The sequence below is a fragment of the Micromys minutus genome (genome assembly GCF_963924665.1).
Source record: "Micromys minutus genome assembly, chromosome: 18".
Lineage (NCBI taxonomy): Eukaryota > Metazoa > Chordata > Mammalia > Rodentia > Muridae > Micromys > Micromys minutus.
Genome location: NC_137953.1, coordinates 5,236,273 through 5,257,987, shown reverse-complemented (window position 1 = coordinate 5,257,987; position 21,715 = coordinate 5,236,273). Strand labels below are relative to the sequence as shown.

Sequence of the window (21,715 nt, the reverse complement as noted above, 5' to 3'; positions counted from 1 at the left end):
GAAAAAAAGTAATAGGAAAGACTGGGTACCCTTTCAGGGGGTTCACCTACTACCATGACGGATATAGCTCCAACTCCGACATCACCAAGTCTCAGACTGATTTCCTTTGCACTGTCTCTGGTTATACAGCCCTTGGTTCAGGAGGGATCAGTGGTTCCTGTTCACCTTTCTACTTCCACGGCACTCAGACTGTTCCCACTCACAGTCAGGGAATCTCCCTGCTCGCTACCCCTGTTTTACCTTTCTTTAAAAAAAGCCTCTGTCTCTGTTCTGAAGTCCGAGATCCCTGTCCTTGTCAGAGCCACGGAGCCTGGGACCCAGGAGCACATTAAACCCCAAAGTCTCTCTTGGTATTTTAGAACTGGCCACACAGGGGCAGCTGTGGGACGGACATCACTGGCCTGTCACCAAGGGTGGCATATTTTGACCTGAGGGACAAGGCACCTACCTGATCAAAGTACACGTGTGATGATGTGTGTCATTGACTCGGGCTTCCAGAAAAGGACAGGGGCACAGCAGTCCCTGAGGTGATGACGTGGCTCTAATGGACCGTTCCTCAAAGATGAATCAGGAGGGGACACAGTGAAGCGTGTGAGGACGGGTCTGAGGGCTGTAGTGGGAGGACAGAGAAGGGGACAAGTCAGGAAAAACACAGTGCCCCCTGAAAACCTGGTACCTCACCTGGTTCAGACAAGACACAGAGCTTTGTGGCTCCCTGGCTGGGAAAGATGGCTTCCTTTGGGAACCTGGTTCTTTATCACTGAGCACAGACGGCTGGAAACACAAGCCCAGGAAAGCGGACTGTGCTTCATTGCTCGATTTATGTCTCCAAACAGGAGAAGAGAGGGAGGGGCTACACCGAGCCTGAAGAAGGGTCCAGGAGCTTTTCTCCCGATGCCACATGAAGCTGCCCCTCAGCCCCAGCACGGAACCAGTGGCCACAGAGCCCTTGGAGATGGCTTTGCTCAGCAGCATCCTGGCAGCCTGGGCCTATATCTCAGGTGGGTGCAGATGTCCGCTGGCCAGGGCTGTGACCCCGGCTGCTTCCCTCTGTCTGGGTCTGGGCTTATACTAGGAAAGAAGTGAGTGGTCACCGTGGGGAGGCTCTGCCCCATTGGGTTTGAGATGAAAGTTCTTCGGGTTATTATTTATGTGGGATATTCGCTAATTTGGCAGGTGGATACTCCTAACAGCTTTGTCTGTCTGGAGAAATGCTTAGTTACCTTTGGGCTACGGACTACTGCTGGATTCTTTTCTCAGCACATGAACCAATAAGGAGTCCTCCTGTCTGAGAATTTCTGAAGGTTCTAAACCACACACAGGTCTTTTTCTCTCCCTCCCTCTCTCTCTGTATATGTGTGTGAGCGTGTGTGTCTGTCTTTTCTGTGCTCCAGGGGCCATATGAAGTGTTTAAGAACCTTCTGGAAGAGGGGAAGCCAGGAGGTGTGTGAGTCTTGGAGACACTGATGCTTGACAGCCTCTTCTTGATTCAAAGTTGTGTTCTTCAGCAAGAGTTTTGTTCTGACAACAAGACACTGTTCATATAAAAGCTGCTATTTACTCACACGTGGAAATGCTCTCTCATTTGAATGATCAAACTTCTGTCTTGCTGGAGTGAGTGTTTTCATCTAATGTTTGGATAACTTGCTTGTGTTTTGTTTTGCCTGGAATTGTATGGATATTGTTTGAAGCAGAATGCCAAAGACCTGATTCTACCCCCTTTGGGGGAAGAGTTTTACTTTCTAACTTCCTAGCCAGGGTTCAGATTGGCAACTTAAGAATTCAAACGTAAAACCCAATGCTTCTATCTACAGCGGCTCGGTCATTTTAGGGCCGCTGAGGACAAGCCCATCTGGCTCATTTGTGTTTGGCAAGATGGAGCATGTCCGAGTTACTGTCGCGTTGACAAAATACCCCGAGAAAAGCAATGTAAGAGAGAAAGGGTTTGCTTTAGCTCATAGTTCGGGGGTACAGTCCATCATGGAGGGGGAGTCTGAAGTGGCCCTCTGTGTTCTCTCAAGGCCAGGAACAGGGAGCACAAGGGTAGGCGTGCTGCTGCCAGTGTCTTTTCTCTGCCTATACAGCCGAGATCCTCTGTCCCGGAGATCCGTCCGCCTTCTCCAACTGAGATAGATTGTTTTTCACACGAACTAACGTCATAAATCCTCTAAAGGACATGAAATTGGAAGGGGGTAAGGGCCAGTGTAGGAGGAGCTGTGGGGAGGAGGGTAGGTGACCGTGATCAAAATACATTGTATGCAAGTATGAAATTCTCAAAAGGTTAAAATTTTTTTTTTTTAAAAAGAAAATCTCTCACAGACTTTTTCGGAGACAAGCCTTAATCTAGATAGTCCCTCACAGGTGTGCCTAAACTCAGTCACATTGACCGTCAGCATTAGCCACCACAGGGCATCTAGTCCATGGGTGCCCGATATCTTGATTCTTCTCTCATGACTTAGAGAATCTAGCTCTTAGCCTGTTCTAATGAAGGCCTCCTTCCTGGGCATCCACGCACTAGCGGGATTTCGCTCTGCTTTTTTTATGGATACAGCTTCTCACGGGCCACCTTCCAACGTCCCACGTGCTTGTGGCACCGCTGTGGTTTATGCTGGAGACCGAATCCAGGGCTTCATGCAGGCTAAGCAACCACGCTTCACACTGAGCTGCCCTTCCCGGACTCTGCTGTTTCTTCGAGCTGTGTGGAGCGTACTCTGAAGCTAGAGTAGGTACCTTTGGGGCTGTGACAACATGTTTGTGCAGTGACTGGAGGAGGGGCCCACCTACTCTGACCTGAAGACTCCCCCAAGGGAGAGCAAAATCCGAAGGGTCTGGCTCAAGGATACCTGCAAACCGTCTATTGGATGGAAAGGGCCTCCGGAGAGAGCAAACAGCACTGGACTTTGTCACTCTGCTCAGTGCAGGAGGCACCTGGCCAGTTTCCATTTTGACCAGCCTGACCCTGAATGTGGCACGTCATTGAATTGGTTACTGTTTACAGGGTGACTTGTGATCTCACTGGGTCTGAAAAAGCTCGTGACTGGCCCTGTTTTTTTTTTTTCTGTCTCTGCCAACCTTTGTTCTCCTAACGCCCTTACACTCGAATCAAGCGTCATGTGGGATGCAGTAAAAACGTTTGCTTCTTCTAAAGAAGCCTGTGGGGAGGGGGATGCTGAGAAGATGGCTCCAATGATGAAAGTGCACGCTACCAAGCTTGGCGATCTGGATCCGGATTCCAGGATCCACATGGCAGAAAGAGACAATTGTCCACTAATTGTCCTCTGACCTCCACATGCACGCTGCGGCTCTAGTGCCCATCTCCAAAATGAAACTCATGTGTAATAATATGACAAGGAGTGGCTGGAGAGATGGCTCAGTGGTTAAGAGCACCGCCTGCCCTTCAGAAGGACCTGAGTTCAATTCCCAGCACCCATATGGCAGCTCACAACCATCTACAACTCCAGTTCCAAGGGATCTCACAACAATGCACATAAAATAATAAAATAAAGCTGATTAGAAATTGATTCCGAGTGGCTAAATAGACAGATGGCTTAGCAGTTAAGCGTGAATACTACTTTCATAGAACCCCAAGTTTAGTTCACCCCACCCACACATGACAGTCACGTCAGCACTAGAAGATCTTACACCCTCTTCTGGCCCATACAGTAACCTGTATACAGGTGCATGTACTCACACATAAATATACACAAGTAAAATAGGTAAAAATAGTGTCCCTGTGGATAAATTAGAAACATGGCAGGAGAGACTTGTGGCAATCTTAACTGGCTTTCTCCCATGCCATTTCACCTCTGTCTGGTTGTTAGTTTCAGTGGGACCCAATCTCTCTGGCTCACTCTCAGTACTTCAGTTGTATGCCAGTTGATCTTCAGTGTCAACCTGAACGGGTTGAAAGGTGCCTAAAATTTGGGGCACATATCCAGGTCTGTCTAATAGGCTTTTCAGAAATTGGTACATGAAAATTGAGCCAAGTAGGGAAGACTTGAGTGTAGATGTCTCTATTCATAGGCTACGGGTCCAAGTAGAACAAAAAAGAGGAAGAGGAGGGGAGTGTGCACAGATGGTATCTTAGTGCTGTTTTTGAGGCTTTGATAATAACAACCCTGAATAAAACAACTTATGTGAGAAAGGGTTCGTGTTAGCTCACAGTTCCAAGTTAGCATCCAAAACCTACAGGAAACTTAAAGTGGCTTGAACTTGAAATGCCCAGTCATGTCCACAGTCAAGAGCAGAGAGAGAATAAATGCGTGCTTGCAGAATAGGATCCCCGCATAGGAAATGGTGCCACCCAGAGTGGGCTGAGTCTTCCTAACTCAATTAATTCAAACAAGATAATCCCCCATAGACCCGAAAACAGGCCAACTTGATCTAGACAATTGTCATTGAGATTCCCTCTCCATAAAACTTAAGATTGTATTAAGTTGGTAATTATAGTGTTACTCGTTTTCTGAGTGGCGTGTTTCTTGCTGCTAGCATTGATCATTGATATCAGATTACGGGCTACTTCATCTTTCAGTGGGGACTTCCACCAGAATTCTCCAGGAGGTTTCCAGCCCTTCAGCCTACATCGTTTGTCCTTCTCATTCTGGGGGCTTCCAGCTGCTCTAACAATTGAGCAGGTATTGGCTTCCTCAGCTTTCCAGCCTGCAGAATATGAGACTCTAAAACCTCTTATGAATCCAATAAGTTCTCCCACTGTCTTGTTCATTCTGTTCCTGACCAGCACAAAAGAAACGATAAACTGTATAACCCAGGCTGCCTCCTAATTCGTGGCAATGCCCCTGCCTCAGCCTCACAGATGCTGGGATGACATTTGCCATCACCATGCTAGACTGACTCTTTAGGCAAAAAAAAAAAAAAAAAAAAAAAAAAAATATTACTAATGGTAAGATGTTGAAATTTATAACATATAAAAAATTCACAGATTTAATGAGTCCCAGGAGAAAAAGGTGATGAAGGATAAGAATTGGCAGTTTGCACAGGTAAAGATGGCTGCTAAAACTGCACTGTTTACAATTCTAGCAAAGCCATGAACAGCGAGGGCAGGCTGGAGGCACAGGGAGACAAGTGCCAATGCTGATGGACTCACAGGAGGATGGACGCTCTCTGGGGCGCAATGTCTGCCCTAAGCATATATTACCTACTCAGGAATCCCACTAATCCTTCTCGGGGAGTAATGAGAGATGTAGACAGACTCAGTACTATGAGGACAAAACCTCTAAGAATCATTTTGATGAAAAAGATGAGAAAAGTTTGCTGAGTAGGAAATCAAATAGAAATGTGTAGATGTGGTGTTATTGAAGGGTTAAGAACATGCGTGTGTAGGCATGACCCGCACACCCTGTCTGTCTGTCTGTCTGCATTCTGCTTTCACTTGTATGTGAGTGCTAGGTTCCAATAGGTGTCTGGGTGCTTTTTCTATTATTTTAATTAGCTATATTTTTGTATGTTGTTTGTGTGTGGCGGTGTGTACACGTGTCCAGAGGACAGCTTCAGCCGTTATTCTGCAGGTACTAGCTGGTTCTTTTTGAGGGTACCGGGTTTTTCTCTGGTCTGGAAAGGCAGAGTAGAGACAACCTGGCCATCCAGTAAGCCTCAGGAACCAGCCTGCCTCCCGCTCTGAGGCCCTGGGGTTATAAACACCCATACCCATCTGGATTTATTTTTAACGTGAGTCCTAGGAATCACGCTCAGATCCTTGTGTTTGCAAGGCAAGTGATCTACAGACTGAGCCCCGCCCCCAGCCTGCTTAGCTGTAATAGTATTCCGTAAGAACAGTATTCCGGTGGAAGGCATACGTTAGAGCATTCCCATTTCTCTGTCTTCCTGAGCTCTACAGCCTTCCAAGCTCAGCCTACACTAGATTTCTGTGTACCTAACTCAGAAATAAGATTTTTACCTATAGACATGTCTTCTTTACAGACCATACCGCATCTGCTCACCCCTTCCACTCTTTTATTTCCCCTTCATGCCCCTCCATCACTGACATGGTGTGAACTCTAACGGTATTGTCCACCATCCTCCAATCCTGCCGGGTCTGTATTTTCTATCCTGCTGGCACGAGGACGCCATCTGATTTATCTTGATGCCATCTTGAGCTCGCTGTGCGGGGGTGAGGACTGGAGTTCAGGTCCTCATCACCCACATAAGTACCAGTGAGTGTGGTGGCCTCCATGCAACCCCAGCACGTGGGAGGTGGAGACAGGCGACCCCGGGCCAGCTGGAGTGCTAGGCTAGCCAAAGCAGTGAGTTCTGAGCTCAAGGGACAGATGCTGACTTAGTGTGCAAGGTGGAGCCATGGAGGCATGCACACAGGTACATGTCTGTCATTTGCACATGCACGTGCCAAAAATAATCCAAATGCTTTGTATGCTCTGTTGCTGATATTTTAAAGCTACAGGCAGTGTAAAATCTTGGCCGTCTAGTGAGGCTGTCTAGCGAAGCCATCTAGTGAGGTCGTTTACAAGGCTGTCTAGCTAGGCTGTGGGGTTCTCTCACTCATCCCTGTTTCCCTGACTTCTGTCTTATTCCTCCTCTCAGCACTTCTATTGAGGCAGTTAGCATTTCTTCAGTATCTACAAGCCAACTCATTAACCAGAATACAATGTAATATCACTAATAATAATAGCCTCATTAATTCCTAGTAGGGACATTGGAAAGAATAAATGGGATCATTTCTCACTTTAACCTAGTGACTGGGTGCATGTGCCTGGCTCGGGTAGGCTTCCCTCCTTGTAGGGTTTTCTTTTAATGTTACCATCTCAGTAAGTTTCTTCCTGGTCATGTCTACCTGCTCCCATCAGCACACCACATGTTTGTCCTCAGCATCCTGTGAAAAGACAGAGAAAGCAGTCTAATCTCAAAGCTTCCTTCTCCTTCCATTTCTATTCATAGGCTTTGGTGTGTCTCCCTGGTCACTTTTCCTTTATTTTGTATATGAGTATGTGTATTCGTATATGAATCATATATGTTTGTATATGAATCATATATGTTGTCTGCACTGAGCTTTTCCCACTAAGCATTATATCCCAGAGACACTGCAGGTCAATATGGAGAACCTTCCTTGTTCTGTCAGGTGGTTACTTACTTCTCCATGGCCAGCCCCTTGCCAGTGGCTTGTGGGGATGTTGCCCACAGTGGGCTTGAACTTCTCCCATCTACTAAGGCCAGCAGGAGAATTGCCCACAGGCTGACCTGATCTAAACAATCTCTCTTTGTGACTCACTTCTCAGAAAATTCCAGATTGTGTCAAGATGAAAACTTTGGTTCTGAAATTCCGAGCCAAAATAAATGTTTAAATTGTCTATCTTAGATATTTTGGTGATAGAGACAAAAAGCTAACTAATTAATACACATACATAGACGCATTCACATACTCATACATATAATAAACTTATGGTCATATAATAAATATATTAACTAAACATTTAGAGTTTACAGTCATGATTTAATTTAAATATTCACGATTTAGCTTTTTAAACACATGAACTGGGTTCTGAGAAACTCATGGATTCTCAAATTTCTCACTGTCATATGGAGAAGGTAAGGGATATGTGTATATATATATATATATATATATATATATATATATATATATATATATATATTTGACTATAGTAGAAATACATAAAGTGCTGCCAAAGCTGGAGGGACTCATCTGTCTTAGTCTTCATCAGTAGACTAAGACAAGCCAGGGATGGAAGAGACCGAGGGAAACCTCCCTCCAGCATGTCAGAGAGGCCTGGGTGTTGCTGTAAGACTTTCCCTTTCTATGGTGTGGGACAGAATCCCACAAAGAAACCTCTGTATAGCAATGTTCCATGAAGAGATTGTGCCTTAAGTCACACGACCGTGCCACTCTCTTTAGAAAGGGTCTGCTTCATAAGCGTACTTCCTTCCCCTTTAAAGACTGGATGCTTTGAACAGTGCAAGAAACCTCAGGCAGAGAACCTGGGACACTGGCTTGGAGACCAGCTGACCAGGCCAGGTCTGGTGTGGCTGAGCCTTCCTTTAATTTTCTGGGCACAATCTGATTTCCGGGCATGCAAATGAAATCAGCTTCAGGACCTCCCCAAAGGGCCTCTTCCTGCCCATGAAAACAATGACCCTGCAGGAAACAAAATAGAGTAATACATTTATTTTTATTAATTAAAGGAGAACACCCCGACAAAAGCCCTGAGTAGTTAACAGATGTCTGAATGTGGTTAGGACCAGGGTGGGTCATTGGCCAAGAGGGAAGTGACTCGAAGCAGGAAGTATTAGAGGAGCATAGAAACAAACAGTCTAGAACTCCAGTTTGATGTAGGCGGTAAGGTGAGTTAGCACTGATTTAAATTACACCAGCTCAGAAAACCTGCTTTAAAGCATCCGCTCGGTACACAGTGAGTCCTTTACTCTGTCTGGTTGCTTTTACTGGACTTCTCTTGGAGTCTGTATCTGGGATGCTGCACGTAAAAGGAAGTGTGTTCTCATGTGTGAGAAAAACTAGTTAGGCTAGAATGAGAATCGCAGTTTCCAAACTGAAGTCCATGTTGGTCCATGGTTATAATCTCAGGAACCGGATGCTGGAGAAGCAAGAGTTTAAGTCCAGTCTGGGTTACATAGCGAAAATCCTCTCATAGACAGACAGACAAAACAAAAAGCCAACAACAGCAAAAGTGAGGTCGGTGTAGCAGGTCGGTAAAGGCAGGGTATGATCGCTTTCCGACCTCTCATCTCAAGTATGGCTTTCCATCTTGTGCACGTGGCCCATGGAAGTTCGGCGAAGCCTGGGGACAAGGGGATGCCTCTGGGGGTCCATGTTGAGAATTCCTCACCCCTGAGGGACCAGCCACACAACGGTATAGTACAGAATAGAGTTTATTCAGGTTATGGGAGAGTTAAGAGGGTAGTAGAGGCAGAGAGAGAGAGAGAGAGAGAGAGAGAGAGAGAGAGAGAAGAGGAGTAGGGAAGCAGAGGCCGGGCATGTGGAGAGAGGGGGGAAGGGAATGAGGCTGAGAGAAAGGGGGGGAGAGAAAGAGCAGGAACAGGAGACCAAGAGAGAGAGGAGGGGGCAAGCAGCCCTTTATAGTGCTAGGTAACTGGGGTGGAGCATACTTGGTTGTTGCTAGGTAGCTGAGGGGTGGGGTTTACAGAATCTCAACAGTACTTACCCAACTGTCCTAAATTGTACTAATGTTTAAAGGTAGAAGATCAACACAAAGACTTTTTTTTCTGATCCTGGCAAAGATTCAGTAAATTAGAGCTCCCTCTGTCCGTTTGTCTGTCCATCTACCAATCTACCTGTTTTCTTGTCTATCTTCTATCTCCTATCCACCACCCATTTATCTTTTTTTCAACTTACCTACTTATTACCTGTCACACACAGCATGGAGAGAACCAAAAAATGTCTGTCGAAGGCATTGGAATCAGTCCTGTTGAAACCATCCCTGAAGCTGCAATGCTGCATGCCTGTCGCCTTAGTTCTTAGGAGCTGGAGGCAAGAGGGTCAATATTTCAAGACCAGTCTGGCCTACACAAGACATAAGACCCTATCTCAAAACAAATATATGTATTCAAGCGTGTGAATGTATGTATATATGATATATAAATTACAGTTATATATTATATATTAATTTATATAATTTTATATATTATAAATTTTATTACACACACACACACACACACACACACACACACATATACCATCTGCTACAGTTCCCCTCCTATGTACCCTTTCCCATTGAAAGATGGTTCACCCTAGAGCATAGCTCACAGCCAGAGCCCAGGCTCTCTGAGACTCATAGCAGTATAGGCAGGGTCAGTGGCCTAAAGGGCTCTAATGGTTGTGTGGGAAGAGGAAGGACTCTGGGCTTCCTGACAAGCTGTCTCCTCAGGTACAATGACCTTATTTCTGTCCTGTGCAGACAGTGGCCAAAAAAAAAATCAATGCTGGTAGCATCTGGGGGCGGGTGTTTGAGGCTGAGTCAAGCCTGCTGTAGAGGAGAGACCATTGGGTCTCTCTGCACAGGACATAGCCCCTGGGGGAGGTTTGATTCTGGTAATCAACAGAACCCATTTTCCAGCAAATAGATTTTCATTTTGTTTTTTTCCCCCAGTGATACAGTTTTGAATTATCACAGGAATGAGGTCTGATAAGGTCACCCAGACTGAGCCTCTCTTGCCTTTCAGAGATGCATCCCCTGAGCCCTGACTCAAACCACTGCAGGTCCGTCTCTGCATCTGCTCCTGTGCTGCCCACACAGCCCATTCGCTCTACACCAGTTACTTATTTCTGCGTGTGTGTGTGTGTGTGTGTGTGCATGTGTGTGAGTGTGTATGTGTACATGTGTGTGAGTGTGTGTGAGTGTATATGTGTACATGTGTGTGAGTGTGTGTATGTGTGTGTATGTGTATGTGTATGTATGTGTGTGCATGTGTGTGTGTGTGTGTGTGTGTGTGTGTGTGTTGCACAAATGAAGGCCAGAGGCTGAAGTCTTCCTCTCTCTTGGTAGCTCTCCCTTATTTTTGAGACAGCGTCTCTCATTGAACTCACTGATTTGGCTCAACTGTCAACATGAGACCCTGGGGACTCAATGCCTCTCCAGATCTGGGGTTACAGTCATGTGCCCACACCTCAGCTGTTACAGGTGACAGGAACACAAACTCAGGTCCTTATGCTTGTATAGCAGCGGACACAGGCACTGAGCCATCTCTCCATCCCTCTCCCTCTGTGTTTTATCATGAGCAATGGGACTCGAGGTTCTATGAGGCTGAAGTGACTAACAGGGGGGTGTCTTCCTCCTGCTGCACATGGAAAGACAGTTCATGGGATCTAACCTCATGGCCAGTTCTCATGTCCTAAGTCACTTCCCATGTGTCAGAGAGCGCAGTGCTCAAGGTCTCAGAGTCGGGCTTGTCTCCAGCTGACGTTAGATAACAAGGTGTCACTAGGTAAAAATGAACTAACCATAGATGTGCTTGCCATTTGTGCCAACTCGATACAATCCTAGACATATCCGATGGAGGAATTACCTCCATCAGACTGACCTGTAGGCAAGTCTGTGGGGGCATTTTCTTGATTGATTGATTGACTGATTGATTGATTGATATGGGAACCAGTAACCTATGGCTGGTGCCTCCCTGGGCAGGTAGTCTTGGGTTATATAAGAAAGCAAGCTGAGCAGTCTGGAGGCGGGGCACGTGTGCAAGCCAGAAAGTAGCACTCCTCCACGGCATGGGCTTAGGCTCCGGACTTCAGTTCCTTTCCTATTGAGTTCTCACCCTGACTTCCTTCAGTGATGCGCTGTGATTGGGACACGTAAGTCAAATAAAGCCTTCCCTCACCAAGTAACCTTTGCTCATTTGTTTTGTTTGTTTATCACAGACGTAGAAATCATGATTTGCAAAGTCTAGAGACGGCTCGCTTAGATCCTCTCTGCAAGGCAGACATCTCAGGCTCTCCCACATGGCGGCTCCTCTGGTACACCTGAACCCCCTCTGGAACACATTTCCCCATCTCCACATGGCTAACCCGTCACAGCCATCCACTTTTACCTCAGAAATTATGTTTTTCTCATACCCCGTGATGTAATTTTTCATTGCAGTGACCAATATAAAAACCACTTTAAAGGCCGGAGGGTTTCTTTCACCTCATCTTTTCCAAGGTTTCGGTCAACCATATTGGGAAGCCGCGGTAGAACATGGCTGTTCGCCTTACAGAACCCATGAAGGGGTGGGAAAGAAGAAACACCATGTCCCAGGGTCCTGTTTTCTGTTTTCTTACCTTTATGTGGGTTCTAAGGATCAAACTTGGTTTTCCAGGATTGCCAATCTCAGTGCCTACTGAGATACTTAGTGTCTGTCACTAACAAAAATACAGGAGACAGTTTACAGCTTATCAATAAACGAATGAGTGAACCGTGTGGATCTGTTCTACAGAGCACATGTTATCCCCATAACCATGCAGAATCCAAATATCTCACTAAGGAATACAGCCCCTCCCCAAGAGGTAGCTCTCGCTGGCCTTGAACTCAGTAGCTGGGGATGATGAACTTAAACTCCTGATCCTCCTGCCTCCACTCCCAGATTGCTGAAATTACAGGTCCGTGCCACTGTATGGAGCTTGAAATTTACAAAGGTATCCCATGTCATCTGTCATCCCATTTCTATTGTTTGATGCCCCCAAATAACATGTTGATTCATGTCCCAAGTGGTTATAGACTATGGAAAACTGGTTCGCTGATGTGTATGTAAGTCATATCAGTTTGACCAATGCCTATGACCTTGGCCAGGGATGTCCTCATGAAAGGGACAACTGCTCTGCTTACCCAACAATTCTCATCCCACCAGGGTCACCAAGGACCCCACCGAGTGCACACCTCATCTACAGAACAACCATTTCCTTCTCTAGCCTCGCACCTCAGGCCCGCCTCCTCTTTCGGTGAACTTAATGAGCTCATCCCTCAGTGCTTTGAGAGGCCCTATGGATTTCATGAGTTAGCCATGGCTGTATACTAATGACCCCAACTTTAGGGACTGAAAACGACACAGATGGCTGGAGACATGGCTAAGCAATTAAGGGCAGGCACTGCTTTGGTGGAGGACCTGAGTTTAGTTCCCAGCACCCACAGCAGGAGTTCCTGTCCACCTGTAGTACAGCTCTAGGGGACTCAAGGGCCTCCGGCTTCCTAGGGTACCTGCACTCACATACACATGACCCCCCACATAAATGTAAATGCCACATACCTAAGTTTCTGCAGTTCAGAAAGCCACAAGCAGCTCTTTAGTTCGGAAAGCTGCTAGAAAGCCAAGCTTCCTTCACTTCACCTCAAGCTTCATCCTGAAGTCAATTCTTCCAGGTTCCCCCACATGGCTGTTGGCAACTTCCGTCTTCTGAAGGCCGTTAGGTGGAGGCCATTGTTGGCTCTATGATACTTGAGCCTCTAAATGAACAGTTTACCCAGAGCAGCTGACTTCATTCTAGTGAGGAGTGGAGATGGGGAGAATGTAGAGGGATGGGTATTGAATCTTTATGCAACTTTGTCTTAGAATCGTCCAGTACTTTGGCCATATTTTGTAGAAATGAGTTACTAGGGCCTAGGAAGACAACTCGCTCAGTAAAGCACTTGCTTTAGAAGCACAAGGTTCTGAATTTGATCCCCAGGACCAACATTTTAAGAGGCCAGACTTGGTGGTTTGTACTTGTGAGCCCAGCATGATGAGGTGGAGGGTTCCAGATCAAGTGGCCTATTCTTCTTTACATGTTCCAGGCAGACAGTGCATGAAGGACACCAAAGATTCATCTCTGGACTTGATATGCATGACCACACACACCCCCCCCACACACAAACACACACACACACACACTTACATACTTACTCTGATACATTCATATACACAGACACACATACTTACACTGACACATCACACACACACACACATAAACACACACACACACTTACATACTTACTCTGATACATTCATATACACAGACACACATACTTACACTGACACATCACACACAGACACACACATACTTACACTGACACATCACACACACACATTCACTCACACACACACACACACTCACACATACTTACACTGACACATCACACATACAAATACTTACACACACACACACACACACACACACACACACACACACACACACACACACTTGCTAGCTACAGACTTTAAGAAGAGGTTTACTGACCAAGGCCATGGATACCAGGAGGTGGAGTCACCTCATGGTGACAGCTGTAATTCAGAGGCTGTGTATGATGGCCAAAACCTTCAGAAAGTGGATCTTCATAAACCCACATGGTTCGAACTGAACACAGTTATTCCATGTCGGGGAACGGGGGCTAAATTATTTGTTTTTCTGCCTTTTAAGTTCTTGGGTCTTTTAACTTTAAAAATTATTCTAAACTTAAGTATTAAAAAGTTGTACACACACACACACACACACACACACACATACATACACACACCATACACTGAAATTAGCCAGACCCAAAGGCCACACATATGGTAATTTTTCATTTGGAAATGATTTCAAAGTCAAATTTGAAACAAGAGCGATAATTTCATATACCCTTGCTCCTAACAGATGTGTTGTTAGCCAGTTGTCAATACCAACTCATTCATTTATTCATTCATTCATTCTTTCTTTTTTTATTTTATCACATTTACTTGTGTGTTTGTGTGTGTGTGTGTGTGTGTGTGTGTGTGTGTGTTGTGTGTGCGTGCATGTGTTTTCTGGTACACTGTGCCGTGGAATGTGTGTGGAGGTCAGAGGACAACTGAGGGCAGTCCATCCACTCTTTCTCCCTACCATGTGCCTTCCTGAAATAGAATTCAGGCCCTCATTCTTGGAGGCAAGAATCTGTATTCACCGAGCCATTTGGCACCCTCTTTTGTCTCTTTTTTGAAAGATTCTCACTCTGGCCTGGACGTCCCAGCAATCTTCCTGTCTCAGTCTCTCAAATGCTGGGATTGTTTATAGGCACAAACCCCTATACCCGGCCTAATAATGCTGTTTGGAAATGTTATGAAATTTGATCCTGGGAAGGCTGGTCTTGGTTGCCATTTAAATTTGGGTCCTGATGAGAGCGTGTATGGGCCTGTGTCCCTGCCCCTGCATGGAGACATGGCTCCTTTCTGACGCCTTCTTCCTCTCCCTGCAGAAAACCCTGAGCGAGCCTCTCTGTACTTCGTCTCAGGCGTGTGCATCGGCCTGTTCTTGACCTTAGCTGCTTTGGTGATGAGGATCTCCTGCCACACGGACTGCCGGCGGGGTCCCCAGAGGAGGTGCTTGCAGGATCAGGAGAGCAGCAGCGACAGCAGCGACAGCGAGGATGGTAGCGAGGACACAGCCTCGGACCTCTCGGTGCGCAGACACCGTCGGTTCGAGAGGACTTTGAACAAGAACGTGTTCACCTCTGCAGAGGAGCTGGAGCGCGCACAGCGGTTGGAGGAGCGCGAACGAATCATCAGGGAGATCTGGATGAACGGGCAGCCCGAGGTGCCGGGTACCAGGAGCCTGAACCGCTACTACTAGGACTCAGTGTGGACCCCAGAACCTCTGCAGACCCCTGGAAAAGAGAATGGGTTCTGTGGGCAGGGACCATGTGCAGGAGTTGAAGCCAACTCTGTTACTGTGGCTGGCTTGATGCATCAGCCTGCTTCTCAAGAGCATGGGGGTTTGCTTTAGATTCTTGTCTCTGGGGAAATAGACTACTCAGGCAGGGGTATCTGCCTTGTCAGGTCTTGACACCCACCTGGACACGCCAGCCCAATGCTTCCAGGTCTTGGAAAGGTGCTGAGGATTGCCTCTCCAACCACATGACAGCAATGCACTGAGCTGAAAGTCCTTCTGAAGTACGCAGAAGTTTGGACAGACTTATTCTGTGCTATTCCTTTACAAAAGGAAAAAAAAAAAATCTCATAGCTGAAGAGCTGGGACATCAGGGTGACCGTAACCCAGAAAATGTAATTTTCTAAAGGACTCCGAGTAGAGGAAGAGGTTTTGATTGAGATAGCATGATCTATGCTAATTATTTAAAGCTAATTTTTAAAACGGGGGAAAAAATCTTGTCAACCTCTGCATTTTAACTGACACCTCAGGGATTAAAATTCCTATTTTTTAGTCTAGCTCCCACCTCATTCATGAAGATGAATAGGACTTACTGTACTATGCGATGTATTGGAGACTTAGGATACATCAATAACCTCAGAGGATAAAGGGTTTTATTTTTCAGTAGTTTGTAAAATATAGATTGACATGTATTTGAAAATGCTGCATAAAATTAGAAACCGAGCGTCCTTCCCTTTTGGAGAGAAAAGTCTCACGACTTCAGAGATTCATAATATTTAAGTAATATTTTGTTTAAAAGATAGTTTGAATTTCCAAGAATGAAAACCAGAAGTGAGAATTAAAGCCCAAATTAAATGGTATCAAAAATAAACATTCCATGAAAATCACCTTTTGCTTCCTGTCTGTGTGATCACACAAAAGCCTCTTCTGGTCACTTTTAGTTAAGGGCAAGTATGGCCCTGCAGGACCCTGGAAGGATTAAGGATTAGAAGGGGTCCCTGGAGATAAGGGTTCTGGATTAGGAATTTAAAAGGGTTCCTGGTGATAAGGATTCATCTCTCTCTCTCTCTCTCTCTCTCTCTCTCTCTCTCTCTCTCTCTCTGTGTGTGTGTGTGTGTGTGTGTGTAGAAGATAGGTTGAGTTATTGTTAAGCAGATAGAGGAACTGAAGATTTATCTAAGGCAAGAGATCAGATAGTGACCCCACCCTGATAGTGCCCTCCCCCTCTGTGGAGAATTTGTGGGGAGGGAAGCAGACCCACCCTAAGGAAAGATGGGAGGAGGAATGCGGTTCATGACCCTGGGTGGCAGGAGACAGCATCCTCCAGGGCGGCAGCTCCTAACAGTAGCACAGTTATGAAGGAGCAATGAAGTAACTACGGTTGGGGCTCACAGCACGAAGATCTGTTGTAAGTTTGTACCCCTAGGAAGGTTGAGATTATGCTCTAAAGCATAATCAGGAAGTTTGTGAGGGATTCCCCTCTCTCGCCATGGACTAGGATCCTTCCTGAGTCCAATTGCACAGCCCAGAGCCTGCTTACTGTGAGGGGCTTCTCTGCCCATTGCCTCACGACCATGTGGAAGATGGGCAGGGAACTCTGCCCTGGAGTGCTTAGTATTGTTTTTAAAATTCAATCCCAGTCACAGGGGGTAAGAACTAATTGCACACTCATAATCTCCAGGTGCCATTTGCTTGAAACCTACTGTGGCTGGTCTGATTATACCATTTAGACTAGCCTCCTCTTGGTTAATAATGCCAAAGATTGTAGTAAATTAGCATCTCTGCGTCAGGATACATTATATTCAAAGTCAACTTGTTCTGACAGTCATCTCTCTGTGAGTAACACTTTCTGATTTATGTACGACTTTCTGATTTATGTACGTATTTATCACAACGTCGCTCTGTCTCTCTGCCTTTACCATTGATTTGCATGTGTATGTAGTTTTCACTCTGATCTGTGCTTCACCCAGTGTGCACACATCTGAGTGACAGATCTGAGCATCTCCACTTGCTTTGCCTGGTCTGCCTTGGGCAGAGCAGAACTAACCTTGTTTCTTACGTGTGTCTTCATCTTCTCAGCCCGTGCTGTGATTGGAAAACGAACATGTCTGAAAAATGCAGCAGCCTCATCTTACTTTTGGCCAGTCAACTTGAGCTTTTCTAGATCAGAATTCACCATTTCCTGGCTCTGAGCATTGAGTCTAATATTTTAAGTGTCCCTATTATGCAGATGAGCCTTTTTGGGATACATGGTCTTCCCAGGTCCTCTTGTAAATTTACATCATAACTTTACACTATAACTAATTGTAAATTTGAAAGTTGACAAGTGTAAGTTTAAAAGTATAAATTGCTTTTCTTTTTAAACTCTTGTATAACAATATTGTATAACAATACTTTCCTTCCTTCCTCCAGATAAAGTCAAACGTTCCCATTGCATCCCAATGGTTTCTGGAATCACACATTCTGACTATGTGTGACTTTTATGATCTTGTCTTAAGACTCCATACTCTGAGCTCCTGACAAACCATACGGTACTGTTGATACAAAAGCATGGTTCTCAATGCAAAGAGGATAAGATTGTTTATTCCAGAACCAAATTTGAGTCACTACTGCCTGGAGACATAAACTTTGGTTGCTCCAATGTGGAAGTAGTTCCATGAAGTTTTGGAGTAGCAGAAAAAAAGAAAGTCAGACATCAAGGCTGTGCTGCCTAGGTTTTATGTCACCTTGACACAAACTAGAGTCATCTGGGGAAAAAAGGAACCTCTCCTGAGAAAACACCCCCACCAATAGAGCCCTGGGTAAGCTTGTGCTACATCTTCTTAATTGATGCTTGACGAGAAGGCTCCGTTCATCATGAGTGTGGCTACCCCCATCCTGGACTCTATAAGAAGGAAGCTATGAGGAGAAAGCCAGTAAGCAGCATTCCTCCATGATCTTTGCAGCAGCTCCTGACTCTGCTTGAGTTCCTGCCCCGACTTCCCTTAGTGATAAGTACTGATTGGAACTGAGGTAAACCCTTCCCTCCTCAAGCTATTTATGGTCACAATGTTTCATCACAGCAATGGAAACTCCAAGGCAAAGACAATTTAAATACATTTGGTGGAGACATAAGTGGCAGGTACAGCCCAGCTGAGAAATCCCAGCTGAAAGGTCAGATGCTATCCGATGACTCAGCATTTTTTCGGATGGAACATCAGGGTCAAGTTAACACATTCCAACTTTTAAAAAAAATCTGTAGTTAGGATGCTAAGTCATGCTTGCTAGGAGCAAGATGTTAGGTGACACAGAGATGAGACATGGAATAGCTATTTAGTGGCCAAAGATTGCCCAAGATACATTGTAATTAGTCTCTGGTTCTACAACATTCCAACTCTCCACAGGTACTGAGGTATTAATCAGTCAGCCTTTTCAGACAAGTCCTTCTCGATAATTGCTACTCACAGAACTCACCTCTGTATTCTCAGTCTGCATACTGGGCTCATCTTAGAGTAAGGCCTCCTTCGATACTGATACTGTGTGTGTGTCTCTGTGTGCCTGTGTATCTGTGTGTGTATCTGTGTGTGTGTCTGTGTGTCTGTATGTGTGTATCTCTGTGTGTGTCTGTGTCTGTTTGTGTGTAGACATAATCTCACTGTGATCCTCACCTTGGCTTCACACTCCCAAGTGGCTGGAAACACGGGTAGGTGCACACCACTAAACCTGACTAAATATTTTTGAACTGCTAAAGTGAAGAGCAAGGTCTCAGAGCACCTGAGCTACAGTCTGCTGCGGTGTGTGGTTCCACAGACTCCCAGCCCTGCCTCCTGCAGTCACAGACATCTGTTTGATCCATCCGTATCCTTTCCATCACTGCTAGAAATTCCTTCTGTTGCTCAGCTTCTAATGTCCCTCGTCTTCTTTTACATTAGCCGAGATGTCCCTGTAGTGGGGCTGTCAGCTAGAAGAGTCCTCATTTCAGCTCTGTCTGGAGAGTGTCTATAAATTCTTCAGAGTTTAGTTACTAAGGAATTAAGTCTAATTAATGCTGACCATATGCTAATGGCTATGGGGTTCTCTGGGGCACAGGCAGACTACCAATAGCCACGGTCCAAAGAAAACTCTCCCTTCTACCGTAGCCATCAATGGTTCCTCAGCTAAGGGTGTGGCTTCAGGAGCCAGTTCCCATCTGTGTTGAAGCTTTGACTGGTTTGACCTTGTCCAGATAACCACAGCTGCTGTGAACTCAAGAGGACAGTTGTCCTATCGTGTCAAGGTGACAACATTTCGCAGCAGTCTTCTCATTCCTGGGCTCTTTCCTTCTTCCCCATCCTCTTCTCTAATACTCTGTGCACTGGCACTGGGTAGGGTAGAGAATAAAAAGGGAGACACCATCCTTCAACTGTAATGTGTGTGTGTGTGTGTGTGTGTGTGTAAACTCACTGATGACTAATATTTAAGTCCTTTAATATTGAACAAAGAAAGGGAAACTTTAAAATCTTTACATCTGGCAGTTGCCTCGTGAGTCTGCCTAATTGTCCTATCTGCCTACATTACCCTGATGCTCTGCTTTTCAGACCATCTGCCTTGCCTGTCTTGTCTGAGACATTTGACAGCCCTCCCCCAGACATGTTTGTTAAATTCTTAACAAGAAACAAGCATCATTCACTTCCCAGAGGAAACCATTGGACTGAAGTCTGTTCCCCCCCACTACCCCTCACTCACCCATAACCTCTTTGTTTTCTTCTATTAAGTAATAGACACTTGGGCTCCTGATGGAGCTGAAAAATGAAACACAGATTTCATTTCCAGCTCTCATTAGACAAACCAATAGGAGCCTCCGGGGGCTAAGAAGAAAGATTTCTCTGCTTTAGAGGATATACTATTAGACAGTTCAGACTCGAAATCATAACAATCGCTATAGTTTAAAAAAAAACATGAAAAAGAGTGGGTGACTTCTTTATAGTCTTAAAACTGTGTGCTGTGGCCAGTCTTTTTATGAAGAGCATCTGCTGCAATATACTTCATTCTGATATCAAACCAGACATATGTTTTTAAAGGGAAAATGCTGGTCATCACCCTGGTTGGTTGACTATTTGCTCTATAACCCTGAGTATTTGGGCAGCAGAAATTGGACTCCATTGCTTACTGTGTTTAAGAAAGGAGACACACATTTGGGGGTGGGGTGGATCTTGGGAGGTTGGAAGTGGATATGATCACACGCATTGTTCAAAATTCTCAAAGAATTAGTGAAAATGTAATATTAAAATTAATAGGAGCTAGCTGATTCCATTAAGGACAAAACAGTGTTGGGATTCTGTAAAACCCACTGTTATACAGAATTCAGTTACCTGGCAACAGTCAGGTATGTTCCACCCCAGTGACCTGACACTATAAAAGGGGCTGCTTGCCCCCTCCTCTCTCTCTTGTTCTTGTCCTGGCTCCCTTACCCCTCCTCTTCCCCTTCCTTTCCCCCCTCTTTCTCCACGTGCTCATGGCTGGCCTCTACACCTCTTTTCTTCTCTCACTTTCTCTCTCTCTCTCTCTCTCTCTCTCTCTCTCTCTCTCTCTCTCTCTCTCTGCCTCTACTACCCTCTTAACTCCCCCATGACCTGAACAAACTCTATTATGTACTATACCGTCTCATGGCTGGTCCCTCAGGGGGGTTTCCCAACATGGGTCCCCAAAGTCATGCCCCTTGCCTCCAGGCCTCGCCGTACCTCAATGGGCCATATCCCCCCCCCCACACACACACCCAGTCTCTTCATCCTTTTCCTAACACTGGTGCTGAAACCATCATCTTTTAACAACAAATAGAATAATCCACAGAGGGGAGGAACCGCTTGAAATGGGTGAGATCCATGGCGGTATTCCCTAGTAAAAGTCTAGAATGGGAAGGGTGAATTTGTGGATCAGGAACGGTAGTAGTTTGAGGGGGAAAATGTCCCCCATAAGCTCCAGCATTTGACCACTTGATCCACGGTTGCTGGTGCTGTGTGGGGAGGGTTATGGAGGAAGGACATCCCTGGGCGTGTGCTGTGAGTGTGTAAAACCTTACTGCACTTCCTGTTCACTTTCTCATGCTTCTGCTCTTGCCCCAGGCCTGCTGCCATGGCTCCCACCCTGGTGGACTCATCCCTCTGGACCCATAAGTGCCAATAAACTATTAAGTCATTTTTGGTTGTGGTGTTTATTACAGCAACAGCAACAACAACAAAGTCAGTGTAGGGCCTTGGTTGGAAAGGGATTCGTGAACACAGACATTTCTTCTTCATGGTGCTACTGCCACTTTGATAGAGTAAGTTTTTACTTACTGTCCAGCAGCTGACAGACGGAGACCCCCAGGAGGCTCTTCCCACCTTCTTGGTAATTTCTCTTGAATGTGAGCCAGCAAGTAAAACAGGGCACCGGCAAGTGAAAGGCAGATGACAAGGACACGGAGCTGAGCCACATGCTCCTTTACACTAGCATTTTGCAGAAGCACATGGAGCAGAATTTAGCAATGGTCTTCTGTTTGAGTGGCTTACAAGCTCAAATGGGTGTTTACATGTGCAAATAGCTACATTTCAGATGGATATATTGGGAACCGAGGTTTGTAGGTGCATTCTGTAGGCACGTACAGGAAAGGCCTGGGGCCTGGAAGAT

General features: G+C 45.6%; 1 protein-coding gene across 1 annotated transcript in view; it reads left to right on the top strand.

The window, feature by feature from the left end:
* EVA1A (eva-1 homolog A, regulator of programmed cell death) overlaps positions 1–15,791 on the top strand; it is a 44,947-nt gene extending 29,156 nt beyond the window's left edge. The window contains exons 2-3 of the mRNA XM_080932021.1: positions 837–1,001; positions 14,682–15,791. Coding sequence (XP_080788147.1) covers positions 902–1,001; positions 14,682–15,055 — 474 coding nt within the window. The 5' untranslated portion in view covers positions 837–901 and the 3' untranslated portion in view covers positions 15,056–15,791. The remainder of the gene's footprint in view (positions 1–836; positions 1,002–14,681) is intronic.
* Positions 15,792–21,715: the final 5,924 nt, after the last annotated feature.